Here is a 23,459-nt window from a genome sequence, read left to right as displayed (position 1 = left end):
TAACATTTTTCTTCAAGCTTTTTGTGGAGGTTCCTTGCTGGATATCTGAGGTTTCACCATTTTTACTCTTAGAAGGGTTTGAACCCAAGAAATCAGTGGGGTTAGATAGAGTCTCATATCCATTTGTTAATGGCGGAGTCAGTAATTTTTCTGACTCAAGTCAGGTGACTCAAGTCGAAGCGAGTCATTTACCCGTCAAGACTCGAGATGAGTCGCGTTGCCAAAATTTATGACTTGAGCTGGTACTCAAGTCGAGTCATTGACTCGTGTCATTACAACTCTGTTTTTAATGGATGCTGTCTTAGATTCATTACTCACTCTGATGGCATTGTCCACTGAAGCTGTGTACCTGTAAGCCTGGTCGGATTGTCCTTCAGCTTTTTCCCGACAAATTAATTTATTTTTAAGTCCAACACACAGTTTGGCTTCATATCTTACAGACATGTAAGTTTTATTTTAATACACATCAGAAGAGGAGGGAAAATTGCCACATATGATGAGTTCTGACCTCATGGATTGAATGGGAACGATGCATTACAAGAGAACTTATCAAGCTTGAGAAATACGAGATGTACACAGCTTTTCATTACGAGTGCCGTATATTTACACGTATGTTACCTGTGGCAGTGCATGTCATCTCTCTCCGCATGGCAGACCAATCACAATTTCACAAACATCTCATACCTTAACTGAGCCCAGTTGAGTTCTACCCACCGACTTTAATACGGGCAGCATGCGGGCGACCCCACTGCCCCACACTGTGAGCCAGTTTATTGCCATGTTATGATTGGCGAAGACACCCCCGAGAGATAACATCATTGCCTCGTCAGCACTCCACCGAAGAAGTTCTCCGCTCAGGCCGCAAAAATACCAAATCCAATTTTCGCCGTCACGTCATGCTATGTAAATAGCCCGCTGGGGCCACCTGCGTGCGGGCATATCTCCACTGATAAACTTACTACACGGGGATTGGCTGCCCATAGAATTACCATACCATCGGTAAATTGTTGCAATTGATATCTAACCACCCCAAGATAATGTTGTAATTGCTGAGGGAAGGTGATTGCGATGGTCATCCCTTCCTCTGAGAGGGTAATAGTAAGCAGTAGGGTGGAAGCCACAGTATTTTTGGTTGGGCCGAGGTCAAGTTCAACCCAGGTTGTTACTCAGTTTGACAGAGAATTTATTCGTGGCTCGATATTCTCTTTTCTCAATGCAGTTTTGACTTTCGCAAATTGTGGAAATCGATTTTTAACTACCCTGAGATGTTATAATTGCAGGGGAAGGTGATTATGGAGGTTTCTCCACCTTCTGAGAGAGTAATGGCAAATAGTAGGATGGGAGCTACATTTTTTTAAAAACTTTGTCCAGGTCAAGTTTATTCTAGGTTTCTCAGTTGGACAGAGGCTTCTCTGTGGCTTTGATTCTCTTAAGACAGCTCTTGCTTACATTGAGTTTGGAATGGATTGGGCGCTTAGCACCACAGCCATGCTTACAGCCAAGTACAATGAGGAAGGGATCTGAGCTGTGTAACTCCAAGGACTCTGCAGGGTTTTGTGTGATCAGAATCCCAGGATTCTTCTTGCACCTGTTTCGCGAGATACCACAGTAACCGGTACCTTAACTTGCCCCCTAGGGTTTGTGTGAAATCATATTGAAATTGGAGGATTGGGGACTGTTTGGCTAGGGGAATGTTCAACGCTGTGAAGCATGGTTCGTTCTTGACACAGATTTTGAAGCAAGCAAGTCCATAAGGATAAACTTTGAGCCCACTGAAAATTCACTTAAAAGTGGAGTTGTCGTTGATGTCATGCATTTGTTAAGCACATCTCGAGACAGCAATGTTTGTATTCTTTCATGAGCACGCCGTTTGTTCCTAAAAGAATGCCATCAGGGAAATTCGCAACTTTGGTTCTTGCCATCACAACTTTGCCTGCAATTGGCGACATTTATTTTGAAGACAAAAATGTAAAATGGCACCAAAAATGGGGATGGAGGTTGGAGAACACAAAAGTCCCAACATTACAGTCAATTTCATTGCAGTATTGGAGAATTGCTGTGCTTCAGATCTCAAAGCCTGGGTTCCCATGCTGGACAAAAGGTGCCGCACAATCTCATCCACCAAATGCCTAAGTAAACATCGAGCAGTCCCAGTCAGATCCCCGGAAAATCTGCTGATGATCTTATTGTAAATATAACAGGAAGGTTCGGGGTCTCTACACCTGTTGGCTTCTGGCGCTGTCTGTCAGCATTCTCATCTGAGGTCCAACGACTCTCACGCAACTCCCCAAGTTTTGTCTTACATGTATTTTTACAGCTACCAAGCCCCCCTGTGAAATAAAGACCTGCTCTTTTAGCCGTGAAAGAGTTTTCCAAACAGCAAAATGTGGAATAGACAGCTTGCTGAATGGCAGAAGAGATATCAGCAGACCAGCACTGGCAATTCTCAACAAATTGATTGTCGGAAAACTCGGTGTCTAATCCCATGTTCCATGAGTGCACAGACAAAAAGAAGATGGAAACAGAAGGTTGTTTGAATTGGAACACCGGGCGGATAATTTATTTATTTTTTTTGACCCGTGCTGCAAGAGAACAAACAGTTCAGTCCCAAATCAACTCCAACTTTGTCTTGCAGACAAAGTTCTGGGGCCACATTTCTAAAAAAGTTTTTTGTGGTTTTTTTGTGGTGAAGAAGAGGAGATGAAACATACTGTCCACAATACAGATACATATATGTCCTGCAAATTGATTGGTCTGTCCAGCGATTAAAACCCAAAATCCAAACTCCAACTTACTGAAACCGACCTGTGAAATATTATGATATGGGGGAAAAATAACAAGTTTCAAATCAAGGGTGATAACTCCACCAATGTACTTCAAATTACTCAATAGAGAAAAAGTATCCCAGGACCTTTTTCCAATGATGACAATTTGTCCGGATCCTAAATCTTTTCTTGAGTGGCCACCTACTGTCCAGATTTGACCCCTGGTCTGGACTCTGCTGGTGTCCCTCTCAGGCTCTGAGCATCTGGCCTATTCCTGACCCACAGGAAGAGACCACTCTTGTTCTCAGGATACAACTGTTTCTAATCGTTTTCGGTTCAGTTCTGATTGGAGTTGACCGGTCAGTTTCGTTTTTCACCCAGAGTGGTGGGAACTACGGAGCTGAATTTTTGAGTCTTGATAGCTGAATTTAAAATATTCAACTGAAATTTTCAGCTGGTGTAGAAGTGCCAGTCAGTCAGCCCTTCACTGGAAAGTTTAAATTAAGCCACTCAGCGCAACCCACATGTTGAAAAACAGAAGCAGAAATGTTACTTCATGCATCTCTAGTTTATATACATGTACAGTGTACATAACACACAGCTTCAGCTGCTGGCACATAAACTTACTGCGGTTGCTTATGGATGTGACATAGAAACTACATTACATTGCAAACTAAAAGATACATGTACTCAGTAAACCAATTATTTCTTTGGTTACTAAGTAATCATTTCTTATTTCTCATCTGTCCTTGTCTTCCCGAAACAGCTTGGAGGTGTTTTGATAGCTTAAGTTTAGGGGTACTTGCGGCTTTAAGGCCAACAGTATTGGACCTTGCCAACTTTGCGGTTATTCAAGTCCACTTGATGTATGGCCAGTGATACATGGACTGTTTCTACTGCATTTGATGCAAGAGGGATCCCCTACAGGGTCTGAATGTATCAGTTGCGCGGTTGGGTGTACATGTACATGTCTTCATGTACAATCGGGTGTGAGAACAAATTTCACAAACGCCGGTGCCTTGTCATGAAATCTGTACTTGTTTGGTTAGGATTCGGCCAGTTTTTATTTCATGTTGATTTCAAATTGTGTGTTTGTGGAGCAGGGCTGCTGAATTCCACGTTATCACACACTACATGGAAAATATTTTCACCATTCAGACTAGTTATTCCTCATTGATGTACATGTAAAGAATTTGATGGGTTGTAAAGTGTTTCTCAAATATTTAAACTTGCTTTACTATTAAACTAACTTAGGTATGCAATTCATGAACTAATAATCTGCATTAAAGTAACATTTCCAATTCTTAGTTCTGGTAAGTTCAATATTGTTCCAAATCCAACGCCAGCATGCAGGGTCTTTAAAGTCACAACAGTATGAGAAAAAATGTCCAATCCATTTTTTTTTTTTGGGCTGTTGGCAGGGGCATGACTGCAGGGTCCTGGGGTTGATCAGTGTTAGCAGATGATATATTGGGGTTAACTAGACAAAACCTGTAGGGGTGCCATACCCCACCCACTAGTCCCTTCATTACCCACCCTTTCCTATCCCCTCCCCCCCAAGATGGATGGAAGACACCTTCCTGGTACCCAAGCCATCTATCATCGGTAGTATTTTAATACATGCATGTACATGTGCCTCCCCTGGGAAGAAAGCGAAAAGCACTTGCCAGTCAATCAAAACTGTTTTTTCTCATGTTTTTCGCTCAAGGGGTTCGGGCCACATTGAGGCACCTTTAGTAACCTCAATAATTTCTAGGTATTGAAAACTGGTAACCCTACGCCTGAGGCGGATGTAATTCAATGAAGATACATTTCACACTGCACGTCACCATATCTAAGGTGCAAGAGGAGGTCATACGCCTTGTTATTAGCCAAGCCAACATGTAAGGGGTCCCTTGTAATCCAGGGCTAAGGTTTGCTGACTCCATTTTCGTTTCTTGTCAAAATGGGGATGGAGTGTCTTGGGTGCAATTTTCACGTGGTGCCTACCACCTGTTTTTGCAAGTTGCAGGACAAAGTCATCAAGTTCCTGGTTTATTATTATTCCATTCTACAGTGCTTCTGGCAATGTGTCGTCTTACCCAGATATCATTTGGGTGGAAGGGGGGGTTGCCATTTTTGACATTGGCAATGTTAATTATAGTGCATGTTTCATTTGCTTGGTTACAAAGAACGTTTCTCTTTAATGCGATCGTGAGATTGTATTTGTAAATTAAAAAAAGTTCAGTCGTTTCTGTAAATGCATCACTCCTAGTATGATGTTTAAATTGAAAATATTTTGCTTGTTATTTCTCACTTTCGAACAGGGGGAAACGTTACGCATACAGCCCAACAGATGCTGCCCAGAATGTGCGCCCGGTGCAGGCTCCTGTGAATACCAAGGAGAAATAGTAGGGGTGAGTTCATTGGCTGATTGTCAGGTTTTAACAAGCAAGCTGATTGGAGGGAATTGGTAGTCGAGCTATCGAAGGGGCATCGACATGAAAGGAAAAACCCCCAGAAAGGAGTCCTTCCACCATGCATACTGCAAATGATCAGCTGCGTGGATCAGTTATTGCTTAATGTGGCAATGAGCAACATCAGACCTGCTGAAAGTGCAGTTGGTTTTTACCAGCTTTTAGGGTTCGGGGTGATTTTTCTCTTGGCGGGAGCCAGATAGACCAACCTCACAAAATTAGCAAGTAATTTTTGTTCATTTTTCCATTAGTCGCATCTAGCCACCTGCCAAATGGGATTTCAAAGAATGGCTTACCATCTTGGATGTCTTTTAATTCCATTAAAAGTGGGAAGAGGGCAATTACATTTGTCCATTCTGAGGCATGATACCCTCTGGGTCAACCAAATCTGTAATAGTACGGTACCTCATGTTCTTTCAGGCGTGTGAAGAGACAAAACACAAGACATGTTTTTTAAAGCTGTTCAGCTCTTCAGGAAACATACTTGTCTGTTTTGGGGGGGGGGGGGAGGAGCATGTAACCCCCCTTTTTTCAACCACTGATAATTGCACATTTCCCCATCTGAGAAAACAAGGGGAGAGGTTGTGGCTTCAGCTGTTACCCAAGAGGGATTATGGGCAGAATTCCCCAGGATGGGAGAGGGGGGGCCTGGTCAGTTGAAGGGCAAGGAGGGAAGAAGGAATGGGGCAGATGATACCTCAGGGCATGGACCTGTCAAGTCTGCTGGAGCTCTGGTTGAGTGGAATTTATCAGGAAGTATTTACTTGTTCGGCCCACAAGGGTATCAGTTCCCCCCAGCTGTATATTCCATAAATTGAGGTTAGATTGAGAGCCAAAGTATCACCGCCTGATGAAACGTAATATTCTCTGAGAGTCTGGTGTGGGTGAACCTGTAAGTTTGTTGTAAATTGGTGCGGAAATGCGTAATTCGGAGCTTTCTTTACCAGGTATTTACAACTTCCATGTACATTGATTCCCTGCTGTCATTCCAAAGTGCGTGTTCCCAGAGATATCATTTTGCAGAGATGGTCGAAATGAAGTGCCCCGGAATTTGAGACAAGAGTCTTTGGAGTACATGTACATGCATTTGCATTGCTTGCTGTTTGGGTACAGTTGTGGTTTATTCATGAGCATTCAAACTCATTCATTCAGAGCGAAACATAAGAACTTCAGATATTGCAGGAACCTTACAAGGTTCCAATGGACCGATTATATGCTCTGTCCTTATGATTAGAACAGATGGTTTGAAACCTCTCAAAGACAGAAAATTCACTCCTGAGTGTTAACTAGATTCATCGAAGGGTCCTTGGGAACAAGGAATGACACTGACAGACTCCTTAGGAATGCCAGCACAATGCCTGGTCTCTCAGCTCTGATCTACATGAAAACAAATCAATAAGATGGCCGGTAGCACCAGTGTTCACGAACTGGATGCCAGGGAATGACTCAGAGAGTTCACATATTTGTACACCAGTACCGGTAAGACTGCCTGAATCGATTGGATCGGCTTTTGGCCGAAAGAGGACAGCATTGTGAGGAGGAAAGATTAAAGAGGGGATCAAGATGACGGATTAGTTTTTTTTTAAGGACAGTGCCCCCAGCCTTGGGCGATTGATACAGATGAAAGGTGACTGTTGATCACAACCTCAGTTATGTTCAGCTTGTTTGCACCAGAGGATTACACAGAAATGTACATGTAATCTCCCTGTCCCTTTTTGTCACTACCTTAACATGAAGGGCTTGTTGGTGATCACAACCCAGAACAATTACAGGTACATTTTGAGTGTTTTTACAAATATGACTCTATTACACTCTTCAAGAAAATCTAGCTGCATCTGCCCACATGTAGTTTTCAGTGGCGATACAAATGTGCCACAGTAAAATCCCACAAGATTAGAGAGGTTAATTCATCATAGGGCCACCAACATAGGGCTGGGGAGCTCAGTTGGTAGAGCACTGTAACGGTATTCCAGAGGCTGCAGGTTCAAATCCCGCTCCAGTCAATTTCTTTGTTCATCTTTATAATCATTCATAAGCACCTAGTCAGTTTCCCTATGTGAGTTGTTTCATGATTTATGTTCAAAAAGACGCATCCTCTTTGAGTGATCCCTGTTCACCACTTCCCAGTTGTAATTGGGGTGTGATCCCTGGCTATATGGTGTTTCAGGTTTAATGGCTTCTGGCTAACGCCCCCTGAAAAGAGATATTGACAAATGGGAAGAGCCACCAACATAGGGCTGGGTACCGGTAGCTCAGTTTGTAGAGCACTGGTACTGTATTCCAGAGGCTGCGGGTTCAAATCCCCCGCTCCAGTCAATTTTTTTGTTCATCTTTATAATCATTGGTTTCCACAGTTTCAACTCACTGTTGCCCATTCAGATCTGCGTAGTATCAGCATCAATTCAAATATTCGAAAGTTGAATCCAGTTTAGCTCTGCCTGTGAAGAAGTTTACCTTCTGTTCCGTCAGTTCTGTGCAGCAGCTGCCGAAATCAAAGTCATGTTCATGTTGGTGCTGAATCATTTGATGCCGATAACTTTCAAAACGTTTCCTTATTTATAAGTACACCGTGTGCATGTATGTATCTCGGACTCAATTGATTAAAACCATGGCAATGCCGAGAGTTGATGAGAGACATGTGAATGGACTTATAATTGTGCCCATGACTGGCCCTCCCGAAAACCTCCAGATCTTCGGAAAAGATCAACGCAATTCCTATCTTGGCTCAATGACTAATAGGATATGGATTAATCAGCGGGCTTCCCCTAAGACTGGAAGGTTGTTTGGTGGGTCACATGATGGGAGGGGGAGAGGAAGGAGTCGGGTGTTGATTGATCGGGGGGGAGGGATTTTTAAAAGGGTCTGCACAAACACCGCATGATTGTCAGTTCCAGCAAATGTTGCCAACTTTTGCAAATCTGTTTTTTGACACTTTGGTATGGTAAGTTAGTGATGGAAGTTGAAGTGTCTGCATTTAATAGAGCGCGCCTCAGATTGTCGGGTTCATGTCGGTGATCTAAGGGTGTCTGTAGTTGAATCTATGGTTCTCATTTCAGGCCAACCCTTCTTTTTGGCTACCTTTCACCTAAAATTCCCATGAGGAGTTTCAAGCGAGAGATCTGTCCATTGCATGTTTATATTAAGCTTAAGTGGACCAATTTAGCCTACACTGGTTCCTTCATTTTTATGGTCATGTCACTTTCAATCCTTAAAAGGCAGTTCACAGGAAGAAATACGGAAAGAAAAAAAACACACACAAAATAGGAACAGAAATTTCCAATACAATGGAAATGATGGATGTGCCATTTCTTTATTGTGACTTGCCTATAAAAGCCACTGCCATTCCAGCTCATTCTTTGGAAGTAAAACATTCCATAAAGGCAGTCGAATCGAGTTGAATAAATCTGAGCCCACACACTGTCAGTGGACTCAATCTCATCACACGGCTGCAGATCTATTCAAATTTCGTTGAAATCTCTCATGTTTGGTGACCAAAAAAAAACCTGCATCATGTTAATCCGTAGGATGATCTGCCAAGCGGAACACGGACAATCATTCCGTTGCGCCGTGTTGGACAAAAAATGCCGCAGAGGTCCAGACAAGTGGGAAATGGTATTGTAACATTCTGGGAAGCATCTGAATGAACTTGCCGGCTCTGCATACCAGACACTGCAGAAAGCAACAGAACCTGTTTGTGTGTTGACATTACGTACTATTCACCCTCCAATCCCAAGCGGGGACGGACGGAAGTAGCACACTAGGAGAAGATCAAGTAGGCTTAGAATCCGAGGACACACCGCGGTCTGGGTTTTGGAAGGATGTTTTTTCTCTTTATTCTCACAAATTGGAATTGAAGGGAGGAAGATGTCATTTCAGTGATGAGTGGAACTACAGCTTGAGTTTTTACGGACTGTTGGAGAAATTTTGCATATTGGAAATCAATTTGGAACATTTTGTCCCAGATGACATCTGCATTCATCAGAATGTCATACTGGACTGTATGACAAGATGAAGAGCTCAGTATGCTCCCTTGATTGCATGTGGATTAGGTATTTTTAGATGGGTCAGGAAAAAATGGCCTTATGCTTCATTTTGTGGGATCAGGTGATAATGAAGTCTGCTGAATGTAAGAGGCAGGATTCAGATGTTTTTATTACCGGTTTGGTTATCTGTTCTTTCAGCCATTTTCTCTCTCCGTCTTTGGTCCGTCTTTTATCACAGCACAACTCGCAGTGGAGTCTGTCACCCTGCCGTTCCTGCTATTGTAATAATGGGGTAGTCCAGTGCAGGAACCAGTCCTGCGGCATAACACAGTGCAGGCCAGGGGAGGTCCTACACCAGCTGCAGGACGAGTGCTGCCCAAGATGCATCCGGCCTGGCCGTAAGTTGCACGATCCCTCCCTCCCCCTTCTGTCAGACCCCGCCCATTCCCGGCAGCCTGTGTATGACATGCTGTGGGAGGAGTGCTGTCCAAGATTTGACCATCGGACTTGACCATGAGCGCACAAGGTCCTCCCTCAGTCCCGATCCTCACCACACCTTGCCCCACCCCCACAACGTGTCTTTTTTTTGTCTAGTCCATATGGTTCAAATTCTTATGACGATATTAATTCAATCCCTTCTACTCCACGGTATGTACAAGGAAGCAACCTTGATGTGATCTTTGATCTGTTTGTCAAGTAATCCTCAGGATCCTTTGGTGACATGAATTAAAATGTTTCTTTCGTCAGTCGTTTCAGGTCCCCTCCTCTTGCTCTTCCCCTTGGGAGAAATTATTTTCTTAGTTCTTTGAGATGTACTGTCTAGTCAGTGCTAATTTGCCATTGCATTTCTACGTTGTTACAGGGTCGTGTACATATAGGGGTGTACCATACAGGGATGGGGCCGAGTGGTCGCCGGTCAAGTGCACCAAGTGCAGATGCGACAACGGCATGTCTCGCTGTTTCGTGGCGGACTGCCCACCGTTATTCTGTGGTCAGGTAAGTTGAATATGTGAAGAGGAGCCCGTATCATTTGTGTACTGTGCTCTTGGTTTTTCCTGTGCTCATCCCAACCAGTTTGCCTGTTTCTTTTCTCCATAACCTGCTCTGCCAGGTACACGAATAATCACTGCACCGTTAAACCCTGTGAGGTTGAACTGATTGCAGGATCCAATGTTTTTTCTCCCCCTGCCCTCACAGAATGAAGAAGCAGTAACTCCACCAGGCAAGTGCTGTCCTGAGTGCGTAGGACAGTCCTGTGAATTAGATGGCTTAATTTATAAAGTAAGTGCCGCTGCAACGCATCCCCGTGAATGCGCTGTTCAATTTGTTTTTTTGGCAGCATTTTAGTCTGCCTGTGAATACTGGACATTCGTAATCTTTCATCCTTTTGCTATCTGGCTGGCAGAATGATTTTGAAGTTGGTGGGGCTGGTTTCAGAGCAATGGCTAGTAAAATTGAAGGCAGTGAAATTTTTTACCCAAAATCGATCATCGATTTAAATGTCAACAGTGAACATCCTTCCCACTACACTTCAAATTTTGAGAAAAAAGGTAACTCGAGCGAGCTGAAGTGTCGGGGGTCTAACCAGAAGTCATTCAACTTTGAGTGAGGTCATTTGATTTTGATCTGAAATTTTAAGTTAATTTGTAACTTTCTTCCGCATGTAAAAACCGTCATTTTGAAATCCCAGATTCTTTATATCAATTGGTCACCGGCTGTGCCCAGTTAAACTACTGGTGCTTATTCAACCAGCTATGTGTTATAAATGCAACCAAAGCAGTGAATAGACAACTGCCATTTTGGAACGTAGGTTAAAACACAGGGACAGATTTCCTGGAGAAATGGTGACCGGCTGTTGCATTTTTGGTGGGTTTTGTTTGTTTGTTTTTTTTGGCAGGATGGGTCGCAGTGGCAAGCGGACCCTTGTACATATTGTAAATGCTACGCCGGCAGCATAGAGTGCAAGCAACTGCGCTGTGCACAAGACTTCACGTGTAGACAGGTACGTACATCCTCTCTCACGTCTCGGGCACAGCGATTCGGGGCTGGTGCTGGCTGTTCATTTCTCATATTTGCCAGTCTGAGCTGTGTTATCGGTAGCGCTTGGCCGTGGGTGGCTCGCCCCGTTGTCGGTTAAATATTATGCGGTTAGGCACCTGCAAAAAATTGCAGCAAAAGTTGCACCACCTCTTGGAATATTTGAGCAGAAAGTCACGTGTTCAATGTTGCGGTCATTTATTGGACCAAGATTCGGCCCAGCTAACCCAATGAGAAACAACATTGACAGGGGGCGAGGGGAGGCATGCTCCAACGAGATTTGTCCAGGATGGTAGATGCAAATGCGTTTACTGACATGCGTCACTGCTGTGATGTTGTTTAAGATTCTTTTAACTTAGCATTGAGATTTTTATATGTCATTTGAAAGCAAGACTCCGGTATTTATTGCTAGTGATGTGACTGCTGAATCTCTGCTCTTTGGAAATAACAACAGGTCAGTTCATTTGGTCAGTCATCAAACAACTGCTTAACATTAAGTTATCTTTTTCTGTGGTTAATCATGGCTCAATAATGTCTGTGGTGTTTTTTTTTTGGTTTTTTTTTGGCCTCACAGGGAGAGAGGAAAGTCACCAAAGAGGAGCAGTGCTGTCCGGAGTGCGTGTCAGCTGAAGGTACATGCATGTCATAAAACAAACTCTTTCCTGACAGGAACCACTTCAAAATGTTGCCTTGCCTGGAGTTCAGGATGCCTTACAGGATGGGCCTTCCTGCAAGGGAGGGGGGGTGGGGACATGTTCTGTTTGTACCGTACCCTTTGCGTGTTTTACACGGTATCTTGGATTATGACGGCTCTGAAGGGACATCACAGTTATTCATATCACTCGGAAAGAAGTTTTGTGACAACAGTTGAAATGTTCTAGCAGGGCCACCGTACATAATACTCCAAAAATACTATTTTGTGTGATTTATATATCTGACACTTGCCCATAATTTTACAACTGGTTCATGACTCTTGACTGCAAGTATTGTATGCAAATCAGTGCTGTGTGTGTTGATTACTTCAAAAGATTTATTATCGCTTCAAATCTATAATAATTTATATGTGATATCTTTTAGTGAATTTATTAAGACCCTTGTTGAACATTCAAAGATGTTAGGTCAATCCAAAAATAAAGTCTTTTGCTGATTACTAATGTTAGCCAAATTCTTTCTGCTGGTTTTTTGTGCAGCCCCCTGCAATGATGTAGGTACGCTACGCTACAGTGGCGATGTGTGGAACGTCTCGGCCTGTGAGTTCTGCATATGTCAGCAGGGCAGGATAGACTGCTACGCGGCCGAGTGCGACAGGCTACGCTGTGAAGTGGTAAGAACTTGGAAATCAAACATCTATCGGGTCTCGTGTTGTCACCCCTGCATCACACTTCAGAGGGCTCTTAGGGTAGCAAACCACAGTAGTTCCTATCTTGTAGCAGACAAGATTGTATAGATCTTGCTGTCCATCGCACAACCTGACCAGCCAAATCAAACATACCGTACAATTTTCACATACAGGCAAATATTTTCAGTCCGTCTTAATCAGGATACAAACATGTCTGTATTAATTACTTCATCATGGCTGGCTGGGCTTTAAATCTCCTCTGTCTTGTTGAGGGTTTTGTTCATAACTGCAAACAGTTCATCCCAAGAAACGCGAAAGTAACTTGCAGACTTTACTATGAAAACTAGCGGGCGTTACGCTATGTTCTGACATTTTTCTTGTCTGGGTGTTTCAGGGTGAGTCTCTCGTACACAGAGAGGGCAGATGTTGCCCCGAGTGTGTCTCTCCCATTGGCTACTGTGTTCACAACAGGATAACGTACACGGTGAGCTCTTATTATGTGTCCTTATACTGTGTCCAAGGGAACCTTTGACCTCCAGCTTCTGTTTGTCAGTTATGTTAAAGTTGTTATATTTAACATTTGCCAGATTAATTTTTGCCCTGATAACCTCTGCCTAATACTGCGTGCCGGGTACCAGGTTAAAAAAAAATTCAACCAGTGGTTTACAAGGGGTTGCCGATCAAACTTCGCTACTGATGTCCTCATGCAAATTTTATGGTTATGAAGTTTATTCTGTGTCTAATGTCTCCAATCAGAACGGTGACATATGGGAGCCCGACGACTGCCGGACCTGTGTGTGCGAGGCTGGCCACAGCAACTGTTTCAAAGTGGATTGTCCGCCCTGTGCGGGGGACCGCGTGCCTGTCGAGGTGGAAGGCCAATGCTGTCCGGACTGCATACTAGGTAGGGACACTTTCAACTGCGACACCACTGAGCTTGTTTACATGACAGGGGCTTCACATGTGAAGGGGTATGGTTTTACTGATTGTAACAGTTAATTTTTTCGTTATTTCTAATTATATGTGTATTTACACCTGTGCTGAACCATCTCACACTCTCGCTTTCGGCCTCGAGCAGAAGCACCCCCTCGTTGGTTGAAAAGAGCAGCGTTGGGTCAGGAGTGTTCAGTTTGTTGGTAGTGATGCGACCAGCCAAGATCTTATATGTAGTGCCGTTAATCTTGCCTTGAAGAACATTAAGAGTGACAGTTACACGGTCATAGCTGTCTTCCGCTTCGATTCAATCAAGCACGATGAGGTAAATTTGAGCAATAGGAGGTGAAATAAGTATACCGGTACAGTTTGCTGCTCGTTTTACATTGACATGGAGTGAGCAAGATACCCACACTGTCTGCACGTGTAGCCGAAGGGGACCCTTGACCTATCCAGGTCACTCTTGAAACTTCTCTGGGGAAATAGGTTACGTCCGGGGTGGGATTTGCAGGCCTGAGGCTGCAGTGATTCCAAGCCTTTCCTCCCACGATGCCCGCTTTCCAGTTTTGGGGGGATTAAGGGACTAGGTTTGCCAATCTATCTTGGGTTACCGAGGGCCCCAGCTGTTACCCAATCGATTTCCCCTGGTCGGGCTCCAGGGTGCGATCAAGGAGTCAACGAGTTTATTTAAGAGGCAGTGAACCTGGGACCACGAAAGGTCACAAACGCTATCCACCGGAGCAACCACCTTTACATGTACATTGCTTTCTGCATTGTAGGAACAGGTCTTGATGTTGTATGAATCATGTATGATCGCTTTCAATTTTTCTGATTTTTATTGGTATTCCAAATTTCTTGTTCTATTTATGGTTTTGTCCATTCTAAGTGTAGGGTTTGTTTTTTTTTCCTTGTCATTTTTCTTCTGCGTAGCATCCGTAAAATGTAAGAACAAATCAGAAGAGACTGTTAAAGATTGGGCCTGTGCCGGGTACCTGGGTACCCGCCCGTCAATTTCAAAACCCGGTTCCATTTTTCCGGGCCGGGTACCCAGTTCTAAAATTACCCGCAAATGCACACCCCTATTAAAGATTGAAGAATATCTCATGCAGTCAGATAGAGCTCTTGGCTGGTTCTCGGCCCATTTCTGCTCACCATGTGAATTTGCTGAGAACTGTATGATGCCATGTAGCCAGCTGACTTGCATTGGACCAACTGACCTTCATTGTGTGTACGAATTTACATGAACATTGCTTTTTGTCGTTCAGTTCAATGTCGTCCTGAGTGCCTGACGTGCGACGCCCAGGGCTGCCTCACCTGCAGGAACCAGAGGCTGGTCCAAAATGGACGCTGTGTGGACTCCTGCGATATCGGCTTCTACAAAGCCTCTCAAACGTTATGCCAAGGTGAGACATGAAATGCTGGTGTCCCTCCACTAGTTAGGAGGCTTTCTGGTTGTTCTTTATCCTGCCGAAATGTGTACTTGACCACATCAAACTATTAGATCCTGAAGTCATTGTTTTTGTCCCAGAATGGTCAGGATTGCTTTCATTAAAGGTTCCCAGTTCTTACGCTTAAGTTCTTAAGTTCTTACGCTGCGTTGGTTGGGTTCCCCCAATCTGGCCATTGAATGCTATCGTTGGCATTATGATTGTGCAGAAGCCTGTGCTTTTGATTTTCAGTCCCCAAAAAATAGGTCGGTTTGCAATTTTGTCTCGGTAGCTTGCCATGAAACCTGCCTGTCGTGTACCGCTGGCACTGAGTTCCACTGCCTGACCTGCGCCGATACGTTATTACTGAAGTGGAGCCAGTGCATTGTCGACTGTGGCAGCGGATTCTTCGAACAGGACGGAATCTGCATCGGTAAGAGGTTGCCTATTTCTAAAAGGCTACCGCAATTGGACTGTCACAGAGTGTGAACAATATGCCATAAAAATCTGGTCGGAAATGCATTCCTTGGGTGTCACTGTACTGTATTTAAGCACAGTTTATTTTCTGAGTGCATATTTAACCCTAACAGTCCTAAATCCTCCAATTTCAATTTGAAGCTCTCCACAGCCATACGCTCTCTCTCTTCTCAGTTTTAGAGTGATCACTCGATCACGTTCAGTTGTGTAGAGAATGTTGTGCCACTTTAATAATTAGAAGAAATCGTGCAAGTGCATGGTTTAAATTCAATCACTGATAATATCGGAGGTAATAATCATGTGATCAAGTTAATCTTTGAGCCTATTTTGCATATCTACTCAGCTACAAAAATCAGCACCTCTCAGATGTTTTTACCGAGAAATATATTAACTGTCTATGTATTGGGGAGGGGGGACTATGGGGGGAACTAGTATTGTTAGCTTTTACTGGGGTAAATTTGACTCTTTGACGTGGATGTTGCAGAATGCCACTCGAGCTGTCAGGAATGCACAGGACCCAGAAAGTCAGATTGTTTGGTCTGCTCCAACTCGACCCATGTCATCAGGAGGAACAGCTGCGTGCCCGAATGTGGCCAAGAGTACTATCTCCAAGGCAATTACTGCTATCGTGAGTATCCATTTGGAGATTTTCAAGTCGAGGTGTTTTTATTCAGGTAACTTGGAGAGTAATGTGAAACATGTAACGACGTTTAGCCTCAAGGCTGTTCTTGATTAAGTAGACCGGAGGCTTATCAGGCAGTGGGAATGAGTAGTCATTACTGCGGTGATACGTGCGCTGTCAACAGTGGCCAACTCTTCTAGTCAAAATCCTTCAACTATGATGAAGATTCATGTAAAACCTTCTGACCCAACTCACTAAGTTTGAAAAAGATTTGCATGATGTGAAAAGCTCAACAAGTTGTTCGTAATTAACTCTGACAGTTAAAACCAGACATTGAAAGAGAACAAGTATAAAGAAGTTACAGTGCACGGCTTGTATTTGAAAGAAATTTGTATGCTGCATTTCTTGGCATCAAAAATCTGCTTGACAGTAGAAATCTCTCTGTCACCTGCTTATTCATTCCTTTAGAAAGTAATGGTATTAAAAAGCACGAGTGATTCATTGATCGGCGAGACAACTCCACCCAGCTAGACCCTTCATGGGTGAAACAGAAATGACAGACGCCGTCAAACTTGCATATTACATTGGGCATACCAGTGATGGTCCATGTCAAGCTCATATGTAGATCCTGCAAGGGTTAAGAAGACAGGTGCTGTTGTGTTTGGGACATCTGAACATTTGAGAAGCCACCTGTGAATTGCAGTGTTGTTGTCGAGACCACTTAAGACCTTCACAAGACCACACAAGACCAACACAAGACCTCCAGTCTGAATTCAAGTCACAAGCTACTCAAATGAACTGCAACAAAAGCATTCCTTTGTCATTGTTCACCCTGTTACTATCGACTGGTCTTGTGCATGGCCTTGCGATGGTCCTGACTAGGTCCCCTGACTAGTGAATTGTGACTAGAATAAAGTGACTCATGTTTCTCTTGTTGGAGTCCCTGCTTGAGGAGATATTGATCTGCATGACATTGAGCCCTTTTGACCCAAACGGAAGACAATTTACAGTTTAAAAATCTCACAGATTAAAGCTCATTGTGAAAATGCCGTCTGATGATGTCTTTCAGGCTTATCCTCTGGACGCTGCTCTTATTTTGTTCAAGACAAGTGCGGGTCTGTGCCTGCCATGAAATCGGGCGGACTTGCTCTTTGGTGTTTGTGCTGACATTGTTTGAAATGCAGCCATTGTCTTGTACACTGTGATAATTCTGGTAAAGATGATCCTGTACAACATGCAAAGGCAGCTTTCTGGGCTTTAAAGGTCGACTTGAAAGGCTGAAATCCTTTTTGCCATGGTTAAAAAAAAGAAAAAAATAGTTGGACTCCTGCACTGAGCACTTGTAAGCAGGAGTTTGACTCAAGTGAATGTGTCTGAAGAGAATTGTGGAGAAAAATGAGTCATTATAGTCAATGTGGAAGTCACTGCAAAAAATGCTGTCCGGCCTTGATTGGGGACGAGAAACTCGTGGAGCTTGCAAAAACCTTCAATCAGAGTGGGAAGTGGGCTATTTACTGTCCGTGTGAAGTGGGCATTGCTCGCTCTCTTGTAGGGCTTGACCCAAGTGTAATTCATGTTTGACCATGGTGCCAGCTCACAGGAAACCCTTTCTTGCCAAGGGGTGCCCCGTGAGTCACCCCTGGAGTTCCGTCCAGCTTGCTAATGGGGTAGGGGGCTTTTCCTTCATTATTCATTGCCGATCAACAGATAATTCAACAGAGTTCATTCAGAAGAGTTTACAAGTTGACAATGAGTTGTCAACAGGCATATGAAATATGTGGCCCATCATTCCAAAACCAGGCTGATGGCTTCTGAGCTGCGTATCTGGAAAATGACACCAGCATCCCTGTGAACCATGTCACTTCCACAACTTTCTCTGCTCGTGACCACCAAAGCCTTCTGCCGAAAAAATTTACACCATGAATCATGTTGAAGTATAAAAACTAAAGCCAAAGAGAGGAATTGTCACACATCAAAATTACCAACTTCAGCTTGGATTGGAATGATGCCATGACATTTGGGGAAACTTTCGTCGGAAAAGTTGATCTTGCTGTTACAAGCACATTTATTTCCAACACGACCGGATCACTCCTTAAAAAGATTTACAAGAGCAACATATAAACCCTTTGCTGTTGAGTTCTTCAAGCAGTTTGGAAGTCTGAATAAAAACCCTGATGGTGGACCAAATGTGACCCATACCAGGCTCTTTGGCAAAGGCAGCCTCAGCGGTAGTGAAATCCTCCTTGTACATTGTATTTTTCCTCGCCAACGCTCAAAGTAAACCCTGCATGAATCATCCAATCTGAGAAGTGTATAACATTCCACAGTCTGTGAGTTGCAGAAGTTGTTGAAAGGGCACCTGTTGAACCAAAACTCCTGGATTGCCGGTAATGACAAAACTACTCTGGAGTTGGACGTGTGTGCAGTAATTTCCTTGTACAGGCTTCAATTTTCTTGTTGATCTGGACCGTTTGATGCATGGGAATCAATAGAATCGATGTTGCGTGCTTCCCCAAAGGCCGGAAGACACCAGGAAGTCATTAGCACCAGCTCTATTACATCAAATCTATGGATGATAATCCTGAATTGCCTTGCTACACAAGGCCTTGTACTTTTTGAGGTTGGTGCTGAACCAAACGCAAGGTCTTCCCAGATATAACTGTGATTTACATTTTTGTGGTCGATGATGTTTGTTCAGTACGTTTTGGGACCATTTTGTGTATGTACTAAGTAGGGTTGAAAGGCAGAAGATTGTATTTCAGGCAAGTAAGTCATGACAGCTTCCAAAAACTGTTTACTTGATTGTCGCAAGTTATGAACAAACCAGAATGAATGTGTTCTCCAATAAATATAAGGTCAGGAATTTGGCCCTCATGGTTTACACTTTGGTAGGACATTGAAATTTCCACCTTTGCAGTTCCAATCGCAAACCAACAGAAAGGTTGGATCTTTCCAGCAAAAGACAAACCCCTCAAACCCAACAAATCAGGCAGTTGCCAGTTCAAGCTTTCTTTCAGGAGGGGCCACAACTTTCATATACCAAATTGTAGCCTGAAAATTGAACCAGAATTGTATTGACTTTGCTTTTATTGGCAACCAATGAACATCGTGGCCACAAGCTTCAATTAGATTCATTGAATTATGCAAGTTCCAGAGGTATAATGCATTACAGTTGTTGGAAGATTGCCAAAATGATCACTGAGATATAAATGGCTCTCTGCCCTTTAAAATTAGTGGCTTGTCTGGTGCCGTGATCCATTTTGTTTGTCATTAACTTTGCTGTAGCCACAGTTGGAATTCATGGACAATTATGAAATGCCTCTTTATGATTTGAGAAGACAAGCACAGTAGACAGGAAGTCACCTTCACAGTGGACTGACTCACAATGCCATAACGACTTCACCGGTCTGGACAGACGGTCTGTCGGGAATGACGAGGGTGTCTGCCCGCCCAAAACATCGTCGGCAAACTTTCCATTATCAACACCATTAGACCGATGCTGGCGGACAATTAATTAATGGCCACGACCAGTCTTCTTGCAGTTAATGGAACTTCAAGTTGTCTGTGCAGAGTTTCAAATCCAAATCAAAAGGAAAAGATCTTAATTTGAACCCTTTTCCCTGTTTTGGGAGGGATGAAATTCGATGGTTTGCATTTCACCAAGATGTTGTTTCATTTGGATGGAAGATCTTGATGGCTGAGTTGAAAAGAAGCAAGGAATGGTGTCACTGTACAGTGGCATATCCAGGTTTTGAGTCAGTGGGGGGGGTTACTGTAAGGATTCACGGGTATCATGCATGTAGAACAGATTAACATCTGTGCACATGGCTCACCCATCTTAATCTCGTCTTGAAGGTTTTAACCAAACACAGTCTTGTCAGAAGGAAAATGTCATAAACCCTTTGGTGTTCCAGGGGAAGTTTCTTCAGACCCACATGATTTTTTTTTCCATGTTCATTCCCGCGGGAATTCTACCCCCAAATCAAATGTGTTTCCCGCTCTGGTTTGCCGAACTTCCTGCACTGTCTAGACCATCGTTAAAGCACAGGATGGTTGGAGTTCGTGACTGGCTGGCTACTTTTCCCAGTTCCCCCCCCCCAATTTTTACATTTAGCTTTGCAGTGTCATCTCCGAAGAAGAGTAGTCAGTTTTCATCATGTAGGATGCTCTATCAACTTGCCAGTTAACACGTCAGATTTTGATGGTCACTGGTAAACCAATTGGAAGTGGAGGAAATAGGGATGTAAATAATCAGTCGTAGGTATTTCTGATAGTGTCCATCAGCCGCTCCCACTTTTGCTATTGTCAGGCAATTACCCTCACCTGGCCTATCCTCCCCTCAGGCTAGTTCCAAGCATGCTCTGCCATTATCCTCACTCTAGAAGGGCAGAGATTTGGGTAGAATGACCATCGATCTAACCCTCGCTGCACTCCGGGCTGGACTCACATGTACTTAACCTCTTCATTGAATATTTTCTCCCCTTAATTTCACACTCCTTCCTTTGTTGGGCACACTCTTGTCTGATACTAAAAGTTGCAGTCTCGTTTTTTTTGTCTTAACTCTTTGCTTGTGAATCTGTTGTTCTTCATCCTAACTTCTTATTCTGTTGTTCAAAATCCCATGTTGTAGATTGCAGCTGTAGACCAAAGCTTAGCGTAGAACTCACGTCTGCAATCATTTCTGCCCCTACTTATTGCCGTGATATTTTTCTCTTCTCTCACAGCCTGCGAACCGTCATGTTTTTCCTGTCACTATGACAACCCCCGGTGCATCCTCTGCCCAGCCAATCAGCTCCTTCGGGACGGCAGCTGCGTGACCGAGTGTGGCGCCGGCTTCTATCAGGCCAGCAGTACTCACTGTGAAGGTGAGACACGTTTCTTTCCAAAATTGGAAACCGTGCATGTAGGCGTTCCCTGTCTGCTTGGAAATGTGCCAAGTGAAATGATTCCTCCATACAGTTCATTTTTATAACTAACAGTTTGGGCATTGAAACATTTGTGAAAGTTTTCCTTGGAAATAATCCCTCTTTTGTTGCTGCCAGCATTGAAAATTTGCTCTTCTCACAACTTGCGGGGATACCACCATTTGAAAGGGAAGATCTGCAAAATTATGAAAATGTTTTTTTGTCCAGTATTACCCATTTTAATTTCAAGTTATTGCCATTTTAGAAGAATTGAATTGAACATTTTAGTAAAATTAGAGTGAAAACTTCATTTAGGTTCAGATTTGTTGGTTTTGTTGTGTATTGGTTTCGGTTTCTTTTTGTAATTTTCTTTCCTGAAGTGAGACTTTTCTAACTTAAAGTAAGTATGACACTGCAATGAAATATCCAAGGAGTTTTACAGTGCATCAAACGTAAGTTTATTTCATGCAATTTCAATTGGTCCTTTTTAATCCAGAAGTCAACTTTGGCGCGTAAGACTCATTTGAGCTGAGCAAGTTACAGGTCTGCTACTCGTAAACGTCATTGCCTGTTGTTGCATTCTTGGGAAGTCGGACCTCACAATTTAAACAACCCCAAGTGATACCTTTCCATTTTCCAGTTCTTAACCCTCTTTTTGCTTGCATGCAATTCTTGTCCAGCTTGCCACCACACCTGTCAGTACTGTAGGGGGCCCAGCATCTACGAGTGCATGGCCTGTGATGAGCCGTTCCACCTGCAAGACGGCCAGTGCCTCTACAACTGCTCCAATGGGTTCTTTGATAACGAGAACACCTGTACACGTGAGTATAATGAGCAACCAGCTCTACCAAAAGGAGGGCTAGGCAGTGAAAATGAGTGAGATAGGTGACAGGCTCTATCAAAATGAAGACAAAGTCAAATGGAGCTTCAGCACATTTTAGGTGACTGGCTCCATCAAAATAGCGTTTAAGCAAAGTACACAAGAATGCCAGCACACGTTAGTTTTGATAAAGTGACCAGCTTCCACAAAATGAGGAATAAGTAAAGAACAGTGTACGGGAAGCTCCACGGCACATTGGAAATGAAAGAATCTTTGTTAGGTAAAATAGACCTGACATCAATTTCTCAATGACTGACATTTTTGCTTAGTCCGTAATTTTGCCAAGTAGTGCTTCCTACCTCATGGCTCTGGGTGAAATTGGGCCTGGTTCCGTGAACTCTGGTCCTAAGAATAGAAATCAGACAGTCTGGCTTCGAATCTCCACCCTATCTCCTTACCGTCTCCCTGTCTCTCTTTCTCTCACCCCTTCCAGCCTGCCACCCCAGCTGCCGTACCTGCCTGGGGCCGGCTGCCGATGACTGCTCGTCCTGTCGGGACGCCTCCCAAGTGGTTCAGGGCCGGCCTCCTTTCTACGACGTCATCACGGGGCCCTGCACCGCCCGCTGCCAGGAGAGCTTCTATGCGGACATCCACGGCATCTGCATACGTAAGTCCTGCCATTTCCTGGTAGACTGGCCCCCGAGCAGCCTTCCCTGTATGAGTTGACATTCCCCTGACTGACATGTCCTGTGTTATATGGAATACACCCCTGAAGGGGACATGCACCGAATCAGAGACTCTTGGCACTGGAGAGCTCTTTAAAGAGGATTTGATTATAAATGTAGGGTACCAAAAGAACACTTGCCGAAGTCCCATCACAAAACATTTGGACAGTTCCTAAAAATCTGTCTGACCCACTTTAGGCTTGGCAAAGTTCTGTTTTCACCCAATCTTAATTTTCAAGTCCTCGTCAAGACCACTTTTGAAAAGACAGTTCAAATTTTGTTACCTCCTTTTTTTCCCTCCCTGTGTTCATGTGCCTTAGTAGAATACACGTGACTCATCAGAATAAACTGCACATGCTGTGAGATCAACAGATCAAGGACAGATAGTCTTGTGTGAATAACGGTACATTATGGCAAAGGAATAATAATAATTGAAAAAAAAAAAACCAGTTATTGATATTGTGTCATCGGACCCCTCTTTTTTTGCTAGCTTGCAACCCAACCTGCTTGACCTGCACCGGTCAGTCCATCAACAGCTGTACGTCGTGTAGGCCACCCTTACTGCTCCAAAATGGCCGATGTGAGAAACAGTGCTCGGACGGCCAGTACTCCGAAAACTCCATGTGTCTAGGTAAAGAGAAGAGCGCTGCAAATGATCAAGTTCACGGTTGTTGGCTGTTGATGTCCCTCTTGAAGATACTTTACCGCAGTAGTCTCTCCGGACTTGATGTATTGACCAGCCCATGAGGCATCCCTGTAGGAATGAGATGAGTTTTGTGGGCAGCTTGTACGCTCTTAAACTTTGAGTTTGGATTTAAAAGTTCTAGAACTGGTCATGTTTAGCGAGTAGCATGTCCTTGAGAAGGATACGTCACCACAATCACTTTCCTTTCTGTCATGGAGTAGATGGTAAACGTGAGGTTGTCTTTTTCTGTGCATTGGATTAGTTCTTATTTCATGCATTACAGGAC

The 23,459-nt window shown here is 43.7% G+C and overlaps 1 protein-coding gene across 1 annotated transcript in view; it reads left to right on the top strand.

Moving 5' to 3' along the window:
- The window catches only part of fras1 (Fraser extracellular matrix complex subunit 1), a 117,288-nt gene that overhangs the window by 57,614 nt on the left and 36,215 nt on the right, over positions 1-23,459 (top strand). Inside the window, exons 4-19 of the mRNA XM_022229248.2 lie at positions 5,072-5,161; positions 9,443-9,602; positions 10,067-10,200; positions 10,402-10,485; positions 11,102-11,206; positions 11,816-11,873; positions 12,432-12,565; positions 12,975-13,064; positions 13,337-13,484; positions 14,779-14,916; positions 15,233-15,373; positions 15,902-16,045; positions 20,764-20,904; positions 21,624-21,764; positions 22,257-22,430; positions 22,979-23,119. Of these exons, the coding sequence (XP_022084940.2) occupies positions 5,072-5,161; positions 9,443-9,602; positions 10,067-10,200; positions 10,402-10,485; positions 11,102-11,206; positions 11,816-11,873; positions 12,432-12,565; positions 12,975-13,064; positions 13,337-13,484; positions 14,779-14,916; positions 15,233-15,373; positions 15,902-16,045; positions 20,764-20,904; positions 21,624-21,764; positions 22,257-22,430; positions 22,979-23,119 (2,023 nt within the window). The remainder of the gene's footprint in view (positions 1-5,071; positions 5,162-9,442; positions 9,603-10,066; positions 10,201-10,401; positions 10,486-11,101; positions 11,207-11,815; positions 11,874-12,431; positions 12,566-12,974; positions 13,065-13,336; positions 13,485-14,778; positions 14,917-15,232; positions 15,374-15,901; positions 16,046-20,763; positions 20,905-21,623; positions 21,765-22,256; positions 22,431-22,978; positions 23,120-23,459) is intronic.

Source organism: Acanthaster planci, linkage group LG19 (assembly GCF_054643075.1).
Source record: "Acanthaster planci isolate LZ-2023a linkage group LG19, COTS_SCS, whole genome shotgun sequence".
Taxonomy (NCBI): domain Eukaryota; kingdom Metazoa; phylum Echinodermata; class Asteroidea; order Valvatida; family Acanthasteridae; genus Acanthaster; species Acanthaster planci.
The sequence above is the reverse complement of the archived record's forward strand: the minus strand, read 5'-3'. Positions and strand labels throughout refer to the sequence as shown.